Source organism: Microtus pennsylvanicus, chromosome 12 (assembly GCF_037038515.1).
Source record: "Microtus pennsylvanicus isolate mMicPen1 chromosome 12, mMicPen1.hap1, whole genome shotgun sequence".
Classification (NCBI taxonomy): Eukaryota; Metazoa; Chordata; class Mammalia; order Rodentia; family Cricetidae; genus Microtus; species Microtus pennsylvanicus.
In genome coordinates, this window is record NC_134590.1 from 4729767 (window position 1) to 4740183 (window position 10417).

The following is a 10417-nucleotide window of genomic DNA, read 5'->3' on the forward strand; positions in this document are numbered from 1 at the left end:
AGCCATACAGCCAGCAGGAAAGTAAGATATAAAGAAACCAAGATAAAAAGACCCAAGGCAAAACATAGATAAAGAGAAACAGATTAAAATAAGATCTAAGCTAAGGTTGAACAGCCCAAACTAATAATACGTGTCTGTGTCATGATTTGGGACTGATTGGTGACCTAAAGAAAAAAGCTTGCTACATTCAACATCATTTTTTATTAAAGAAAACAAAAAAATCAGAACCACAGTGGGATATCACATCATAGTCACAGGATAAATATGAAAGTAATTTTTAAAACAGAATAAAAAAACAAATGTAAGTCAGGATGTGGAGAAATTGAAGCCTTCATACATTGCTAGTGAAGATATAAAATAGTCAAAAAGTTAAACAGAGAGATATCATATTATCATATTGCCTAAATCCCTATTACTGTTGTTTGTGTGTATGTGGGGGAAATGTGTCTTTTAGGAAATTGAAGACTCATAAAAACTTGTTCATAAGTGTTCATAGCAGCATTTTCAAGCAATCCCTTAAAATTGTTTTAGAATTATTACTGTGTTTAGAGGATAAAAGACAACTTTGCAGAGTTAGTTCCTCCTTTTACTTGTGTGAGTTTTGGGGACAGAACTCAGACACCTGGGCTTGTGTGCTCACACCTTATCTCCTGAGCCGTCTTGCTGCCCCACAGAAACAATTCTTAATAATAATCAAACATGATAAGTGTACTAAATATTCCTCAATGAGCAGACAAACAAAATGTGCTATGGCTAGTCTGTGGAATAGATTCAGGGAAGGGAGAAGAGTGGAGGAGAGAGGGAGAGAGGGAGAGAATCTGAAAGAACCTTGAACTCCATAGCTAGTAAGTGAAAGAAACCATTCACAAAAGACAACTTGGTTTTTTGTGAAACAAAGTTCTATACAGAAGCCACATTTGATTGAGAGCAGTCTACCAACCCTTGGCTGACAAGAACAGCAGTTATGGAGAAATGGAATATTTCAGAACAATTGCCAATGTTACACAACTAACCTCTGTGTCTGGCCTAAGCCTACTGACTTCAAGATAAAACTTCTGAATCATATCACTAAGCTTTAAATATTTTTTAATATGCATCAGCACTAAAGCCAAGAATGCAATAACATCAGGAAAATATAGAGGAGACTTATTTGCCCTCCCATAGCTCACCTGACCTGATGGCTCCATTAATGTAATTGGTAAATATATTGAATTATGGCCTTGTTCTGTTCTATGACGAAAATTTATTTAGATGGATCATGTTATCAGCATAACTTGATTCTATGCTCCCAGGTCAAAATAATTTTTTTCTTATTTCATTATGAGTAATTTTTATATTGACAGTGTGATTGTGTTGTTTGAAATGTACTGTGAGAGAGAGAGAGACCAGGGGTCATGTTACACTGGGGAGGGTGACATGAGAGAATGGGGCCTGACTGTGAATGAACCCACGGTTTCTTTATGAGAAGGCTAGAATTTAATCTGATTTGTCATGGTGACCATGCAACTCCAAAGGCATTCTAAAATCCACTGAGCTATATACTTTACAGCTAAATGATACAGTATGTGTACTATGTGTACTGTTACTTAACGAAGATGCTTTTGAAAATGCTGTGCGTTAAACCCTAGCCCTGATCCTGAGAAGCAGCATCTTTTTAGGCAAGTTATTTACTCTCCAAGAACTGTTTCTTTGGGAATTGGGCTTTATTTAACTTCTCTCTGTGGTGATATTTTGTTTGTGTTTTAGCAAGTAAAGCTTGCCTGAAGATCAGAGTGTGGAGCTAACCATACTAGTTAGCTGTCCAAATTGAACAAACAGGACACAAAAGAAAGTGATTGCCAAATTTTGCCAAGACAAGGTAGGATAGCCCTTCAGAATATCTTGCTTCCTAGAAAAGTTTGTAAGATATGGTAGGCCTGTAGGCCAAAGATGGATGCCCCAACATTGCAGAGGATAGTTGACCGTCCAGGCAACTATCTGTTTCTGCCATTTCTCACATTTTTTTGGAAGTCACTTGCTTGCACTTTCTGCTTTATTTAGTTAATATCATTTCATTCCCAGGTTTTTGAGGGAGTTGAAGACTAGACAGTTATAGCTATAGTTTTCCTTGTTTACCATACTCAGAAAAGAAACTCACTATTGAAATATAAAGTGTATAAGGATGAAAGACATAAAAAGATAATTTTGCATTGGTAAGGCAAGTTAGAATAAAAGTGAATTAGGAACAATGCTTTGGACTCCCCAATATAGGATAAATAATGGGGTATTTTCTCTGAATTTGCCTAATGTAAATGGACTAGATACTGTTGATATATTTATTGCCTGTGTAGATTATATATCTTGCTATTGTACTTATTGTATATAGTTTTTCTTATATTATTTATAACCTTTTTTATTTTAGACATAAAGGGGAAATGTAATATTCTGTTTGTGCTTTAACAAATAAAACTTGCCTGAAGAACAGAGTACAAAGTTAGCCACACTGGTTAGCCATAGAGGCCAGGCAGTGGTGGCATGCACCTTTAATTCCAGCACCAGGGAGACACGGGCAAATGGATCTCTGTGAGTTCAAAGCTACCCTGTGCTACAAAAGATTGGATCAGTCTAAAAGAGAAACAGAGTCAAGCAGTGATGGCTCACACCTTTTTTTTAATTTTAATTTTTATTTTTTTAATTTATTTATTTATTAAGGATTTCTGCCTCCTCCCCGCAACCGCCTCCCATTTCCCTACCCCTCCCCCGATCAAGTCCCCCTCCCTCATCTGCTCGAAGAGCAATCAGGGTTCCCTGACCTGTGGGAAGCCCAAGGACCGCCCACCTCTATCCAGGTCTCATAAGGTGAGCATCCAAACTGCCTAGGCTCGATGGCTCACACCTTTAATCCCAGCATGAGGAAGGTAGAGATAGGAAGTAATATGGCTGGGCAGATAGAGGAATATAAGGTGGGAGGGGACAGGAGCTCAGGATTTGTCTGAGGATTTATAGAGACAGATACCCCATTCTGTTTGAGGATTTCATAGAGGTAAGATCTAGTCTTACCTCTGCTTAGACTGGTCTGCTTCTCTGCTCTTTCAGCTTTCACACCCTAATTTCTGACTCTGTATCTTTATTATTAAGACCAATTAGAATTTGTACTGTATCTCTCAGAATCCTCTTTCCCCATTTGTTCAATATCTGCTCCTTGTACCCTCCTTAAAGGGGGAACTGAACAGTCAGGGGTATATCCTAGACTATGTCTTCAACCTAAATGTTTATTGCACAGCCAAGTGGCTCTTCTCAAATTTTGAAATACTGGGGTTTACTCATACCCAGCTAGAAGAATGAATCCCAGAATTCTTTGCTTGAGACTCTTGGTCACATGAACACAGCTTGTCATGTGACAAGCCCTAGTCTGGGCATTTTGTAAATATCTTATTTATTCATTACAATAAAATTAATACTATATCTCCTGTTCATTTATGAGGAAGCAGAAATCAAATAGTAACAAAACTTCCCTTGTGTCCCAGGTAGTAGGTAACTGAGCTAAAACTGAACCCCAGAATTTATTCTTAACAGTGCTCTTGTTTCCAAAGTGAATGCCTTAATGGGTATACACAGAAATGCTCTTATACTCCACTCCCCATCAAAAAAAATGGAGATAAAAGTAACAGCAAAACTTAAAAATCAACAACCTGAAATATTTGCTATAAGTTTCCTATAAACATATTTGATTTTTAAAATACTGGTATAATCTTCTAAATTGATTGTCAGTTAAATGGATTCTCTAACTTAATAGATGTTAGTGTACAATTTTTAAAATGCTAGATTGGAATATTGGTACGCACTCATTCTTAGTTGGCTGGAGTTCCTTTAGTTACCTTTGTTGTAACTAAAACAAGTAACTTTTTAAAGAAGTCTGTATGGGTGTTTTGCATGTGTGCATGTCTGCATACAATGTGTGTGCAATGTCTGCAGAGGCCAGAAGATGTCAGACCCCTGAAACTGTAGTTACAGATGGTTGTGAATCACCCTGTGACTACTGGGATTGAATCCTTGTCATCAGCAAGAACTAATGCTTTCAACAACCCATCTATCTCTCCAACCCTGAAATAAGCATTCTTTTATTTTTTTAATTGAGCTATACATTTATCTCTGTCCCTCCCTTCCTCTCCCCTCCCCTTCAAACCCTCTCCAATGGTCCCCATGCTTCCAATTTACTCAGGAGATTTTGTCTTTTTCCACTTCCCGTGTAGATCAGATCCATGTATGTCTCTCTTAGTGCCTTCATTGTTGTCTAGGTCCTCAGGGATTGTGATTTATAGGCTCGTTTTCTTTGCTTTATGTTTAAAAAACACTTATGAGTGAGTACATATGATAATTGTCTTTCTGGGTCTGGGTTACCTCACTCAAAATGATGTTTTCTAGCTCCACCCATTTGCCTGCAAAATTCAAGATGTCATTTTTTTCTGTTGTGTAGTACTCCATTGTGTAAATGTACCACATTTTCCTTATCTATTCTTCGGTCAAGGGGAATTTAGGTTTGTTGGACCCTGAGGCCCAACTACCAGGAGGAGTTGCCCCAAGAGACCATCTCTCACACCACAATTGGTATAAAAGCATGAGGATTTTATTAATTCTGCCGCCACAAGGTCTTTCAGCATTTGAGAAGCCAAAAAGACCCCAAATGGCTGGTACAGGCTACTTTTAAAGCAAAAGCCACAGAAACAAGGGGGGATTCTGGGGGTTGTTCTTTAACTATTATAATTGGCTTATTCAAAGGGCTATTACCAATAATTGGCTGGAGAGTGGTTGCCAGATAAGGTGAGGTAAGAGGGAACATCTGAGGATCACTTTGCCCCCTTCCCAGGGACTGAGTCAAAACACCAGGAACTGAGTCAACACCTAAGGGCTATCTGGCCCCTATTCTAATAACTGAGTTCTATTTGGAGAACATTCACAAGGACTCAGGGGAGATGGAAAATCCCCAAAATTCTAGTATGTGCATGTGTAGTTGTTAGGTCCTAGAGTTTTACAGGTTGTTTCCAGGTTCTGGCTATGACAAACAATGCTGCTATGAACATAGCTGAGCACACGTCCTTGTGGTATGGTTGAGCATCCATATACCCCAAAGTCGTATTGCTGGATCTTGAAGAAGGTTCTTTTCTAATTTTCTGAGAAATCACAACACTGATATCCAAAGGGGCTGTACCAGCTCCCACCAGCAATGCAGGAGTATTCCCTTTACCCCACAACCTCTCCGGCATAAGTTGTCATCAGTGATTTTAATCTTGGCCATTCTTACAGGTGTAAGATAGAATCTCAGAGCTGTTTTGATTTGCATTTTTCTGATGACTAAAAATGTTGAGCATTTCCTTAAGTGTCTTTCAGCTATTTTAGATTCCTCTGTTGAGAGTTCTCTCTGAAACAAGCAATCTTAATGATACTGAGTATATTGGAGTGTGTAAGGATCTTGAACAAAATAATACTATTTTAAAACAGAACCCCTCCTCACCTGGACTAACACACTTCTCTCTCCCTTCCCTTCCTCCCTGTCTCCACTTTCCACATCTCTCTCCCTCTTCTGAGTGGCTTTAATTTCTATGCAAATACTCTAGCTTCCTTTTCTCCAGGAGGAGAGCTTCTAGCTTCTTAGACCGTGGGCTTCTAAAGAGCGCTCTCTCTCCCTCTCCCTCCCTCCCTCTCTCTCTCTCTCTCTCTCTCTCTCTCTCTCTCTCTCTCTCTCTCTCTCTCTCTCTCTCCCTCTCTCCTTCTCTACTTTGTTCTTCTCCAGCTGCCTTACATGAAGAATATATGAGCTCTTGTTGAACTCTTTGTTGGTGTGTAAGAAGGATACACTAAACATATCTGTTTGTTTTCAGAATAAGGAAGAGGAAGCATCCTCCCAGGTGTCGGCACTACAATAAAGGCATTTTCTTTGATTCTTTTGTTTCCGGAGAGTTCCTTTCATTTTCAATGACCAAATTTTTAATTTTTGGATTTCAGTAAAAAATTAAAATTAAACAAGAAAATTCCATAAAGTTATACTTTTCAAGTAAGTGAATTCTGAACTTGAGTAAGTCAATGAAATCATGTGTGACTTTCTAGAATGATCTTTTCCATAGAAGTGCTTGCATCTTGATGTGCAGTGAGCTATGTAATACAGAGCTGAGCACCACCTATTAAGAGTCTGGAAATTCAGACCCTAATGGAAAACAGATGACTGGGGAAAAATCATATTTTGGAGAATTTGAGTCTTTTATTCAATTCCAGAGGGAATGGGAATATTTGCATCTGACTGCCTAAAATCCACAGCTAACAGCTGGAAAAGTCCCAAGAAAAGCAGAGGTCAGTGATGCATCCCTGAGAACCCTCAGTGGACACTGCTGTCTTGGGCTTCTAGAGCCATTCCTAGACCCAGGGTGTGAGGAGGAGTCCCTCCCCAGCACTTGCGCTCCCATCTGTCCTTTGCCCTGTATCCGGAGGTCACTTTTCTCTTTGCTTTAGGCAGGGCAGTTCTCCAAAGCTGAAGCAACCACAAGAAAGCCTTTTGACCCATAACACACAGTGAGTGTGCGGAAACCACAAGGGCTGGGCGGCTTACACATGCCTGTTTTTCATCCAAAGCTGTCAACAGTCAGTGGAACTGCCCTGGCTTAGGAGGAGTGGGAAGTCAAGACAATCTTCCCTGGTTTTTACCATTTATCCAACTCTTTAAGAGACCCTGAGATTGACATCTGGGCTCTGGGCGTGGCTCAGTAGCAGCCCTTGCTAAGCATGCACAAGCCCCTTGGTTTGATCCTGGGCTTCCTAGACTTAGGGCCAGAGGTGAGCTCTACATGGCTAGGAGTGAGGCTGAGGAGCCAACGCTTCGTGTCCTAAGATATCAGACCTCTTACCACAACAGTCAATGACTGTCCCTGTGATGAAGACAGCAGACAGAAGAGTATTCTAGATAAGAATATTTCTAATTTTTCCTCATTCCCCCCCCCACAGGATTCTTCTTTTTTCAAAATTTATAAAGCATTTAAAATGTATCAGCCGTTATTCTAAACATTTTATAAACACCCTTTAATCTTCCTGACAACCCTAAGAGGTAGCTATTAATATCCCTATTTTAAGGGTAAGAAGACACAAATGCTTTTTTAAATTCAAATTCATCCAACTAGAAATTGACAAAAACAGTGTCCTTATTTTTATTTACTTATTTGGGTGTTTTGTTTTTGTTGTTTGTTTGTTTTGAGACAGGGTCTCTCTGGATAGGCCTGGTTGCTCTAGAACTCACTCTGTAGACCAGGCTGGCCCTAAACTCACAAAAATCCCAAGTGCTGGACTTAAAGACATACACCACCATGCCCAATATAACCATATCTTTTATGCATAGTTGAGGTTGGCATGGAACTTTGGATCCCCCTGCCTCCACCTTCAGATGCTGGGATCCTATGCAAGGGCCACGATGTCCTGTGAAAACCAAAATCCATCCTCCCCTCAGAAGATTAACATCAGACTGCTTCAGATCTAAACGAGGCTCGCAGGGATGACCTAGTGAGTTCATCATTTCCAGGCGACGCTGTTTTTGTCTGCTGTGCTCTGTCCCAGGCAGTCCACCCACTCTCAGTAGACCCTCAGTGAGGAAACCTCTAAACATCACTTGTTGACTTTCAGTTTTCAGAATCAACAGATAAAGGAAGCAAACGTAATGGCTACAAGACAGAAAGTCAATAGATCAGTCCTGACAAAGGGAAACTAAACCCAGAAGACAGAGACCGGGCATTAGACATGGACTCCAAGGGAAGAACCAGGCATTTCCTTTCTCCCCAATGGCTGTAAGCCTGTTTCTCCACAACAGCTGTGGCTGGAACAAGATAGAAAAAGAAGTTTGTTCACTACAGTTGCAAATAAAACCTAACAGAAGTAGCAAAGGGAGAGATAATTATGTTGGGATGATAGGAGAGAGTGAGATGAAAATCAAGCAAGCCACATCCTCTGCTGCCACAGGAGAAAAGTCAGCTGCTGACGTTTACGATTCATAAGTCAAGAGCTCGCTATTGGGAACCTTCATTAAGAGTGACGGAGTCAGCTGCTGGACAAGACAGGCTGTTAGCCTGCTTCTGCTGCTGCGGAAACATTGACCCAAAACAACTTGGGGAAGAAAGAGTTCCAAGCCAACCAGAGCTACATTGAGATGCCCTGTCTGGAAAAGTGTGTATGCGGGAGTGGGTGCTGGAGAGATGGGTATGGCTCCGTGATTAAGAGTGTTGGCTGTTCTCCCAGAGGACCAGGGTTCAATTCCCAGTGCCTACGTGCAGGCTCACAGCTCTCAGTGACTCCATTTCTAGGGGACCCAGCACCCTCATCTGGCCTCCACAAAAGTGGTGTGAGTGCCTGTAGGCAAACCACCCGTACACATACAAAAAGTAATAATAAATTTAAAGAAAGTATCGCCATCCTTGAATATTTACTTTTTTTGTTTCCAGATTCTCTGAGTCCAAGTGGGAGCTGGTTGCTCGGTTACACTGCTCTTCCCTGAGGAAATGAGTTTACTCCAGGCCTTTCTGAAAGCTTGATGCCTTGAGAGGGTACAGCCTCCAGAAATTGTGCTCAATTCAAATTAAAATACGATGTAGGGTCTTTCTAAATCAGGAGCAGGGCAACTAGCTGCTCCCTTTGTGCTTTGTTTAGTTTGGAGGGCTTTTTGTTTGTTTTGCTATTAATTTTTGGTTAGCGTGCAAAGAAATGGATTTTGTGACATTTTGTGACACGTTCTTATTTGCCCCTCTCCCATAGCCCTCCTCCCACCCATCCCCCACTCCTCCCCTCCCCCTCCCCCAAGAGTCCCCTTCCTTGCTTCCTGGTCCTTTGAGAAATGGTTCCACCTTTTTTTTCAACCCTTATGTAGATTCAGTTTGTCCGCAGTAGCCTGCAAACGGCTGGTTTTGCCACGCATCCTTTACTGCACCGGGTAATTACCTCTCCAAGGTCTACTGCAGTCAGGGAGAGGACTTTTCCAATTGAGGAAAGCGTGCGGTACCTACCCCTCCTCCCAGGAGGAAGTAGGTGAAATCTGTCAGGGTCGCACCGCCCTAGGGCTTGCGTCTGGACTTCGTCCCTCCCAGATATCCCAGCCAGAGAGCATTTGCTCTGACCGCAGTCCGAGCCAATGACAAAAACCCTCCTGAAGCCCGGCCCCGCGGAAGGAAGGAACGGTTTCAGAGTTGTTTCTGTTTGATAGAAGAACACTGCAAGGCTCTGGTTTTACTCTGTGCGTGCCTAGACAATCTCCAGAAGCAGTTTGGAAACGACGAGAACGCCCGGCAACCGAAAGGATGCACTACGTGCTCGACTTTATCCTGATGCTGCCCTTGCTCATCGTCTTCTGTATAGAATCTTTCGTCAAGCTTTTTATTCCCAAGAAGAAAAAATCAGTCGCAGGCGAGATTGTCCTGATCACTGGAGCTGGTCATGGAATTGGAAGACTGACTGCCTACGAATTTGCCAAACTTAAAACCAAATTAGTTCTCTGGGATATCAATAAGGTAACAGCGCTTCCTCGCTGCCTTGCTTTGTGGACCTTCGCTCTGGGGACGGGTCCACACTTTGCAAACAACCACCCTTTAAGGCTCTCTGTAAAGAAGGTAGAGCTTTTAGCTACTATTGATATTTTTCAGATTTCGGAAGAGGCATGAGTTGATAATTTTAAGACCACTGATGAATGGATCTATGAGCGATAATAATCTTGGAATCGCCTGTAATCTCCCCCTGCTGACCCTCCTAAGCTTTTAGAAAAGGCAGCAGTTTTAGGTTGGATCTGAAAGAGTCAGAACTGGGTAGCTCTTAAGTCTCTTCTGCAATTACTGAGATGAATTTAAAAATGACACCCTACAGAAATCACCATTACGCTGTCATAGTTACTGATTTAAGTCACCTTGTAGGAAAAAATAACTACAAGAGAAAGAATTTCAGTGTAAGTCCCTGGCCCTGCGGAAGAGGTGTGCGAGGGAACTTGGGGACACGGCAGGAAAGCTGTAATCTGGCTTTTGGTAGACGAACACAGGGTTAGCGCCTGTCGGCCTAACGTGCCATTCATTACACTGTGTGTGCACATCAGTTCCGAAGACAAGAAGCCAAGGTTCATGAGGTCCAGTAATAAGAGTGGTTGGGACAGTAGGTTGCTAATTCTCCACGGCTGTCTACTGCCTAGATGTTAAGACCAGGTGGCAGACAGGAGATGGAGTGCCTCAGTCCGGTGGATTAAACACGTACGAGGTATTTATACAAGGTAAGATGGACGAACCGGGCCAGCGTAGGTCAGCTGGCCGAGGCCCACATGGTCATATGGTCGGACACATAAGGGCTCTTTGCTTCTTAGTTGAGAAACTTGGCTTTCTAAACCTTTAGTTTTCTGCACAAATCTATAAAATCAACATTAGAAGGAGATGAT

At 41.7% G+C, this 10417-nt stretch overlaps 1 protein-coding gene across 1 annotated transcript in view; it reads left to right on the top strand.

Annotated features, from left to right (window-relative positions):
- The first annotated feature begins 8946 nt into the window (after positions 1-8946).
- The window catches only part of LOC142832627 (estradiol 17-beta-dehydrogenase 11), a 36706-nt gene continuing 35235 nt past the window's right edge, over positions 8947-10417 (top strand). The window contains exon 1 of the mRNA XM_075943228.1: positions 8947-9512. Within this exon, the coding sequence (XP_075799343.1) occupies positions 9303-9512 (210 nt within the window). The 5' untranslated portion in view covers positions 8947-9302. The remainder of the gene's footprint in view (positions 9513-10417) is intronic.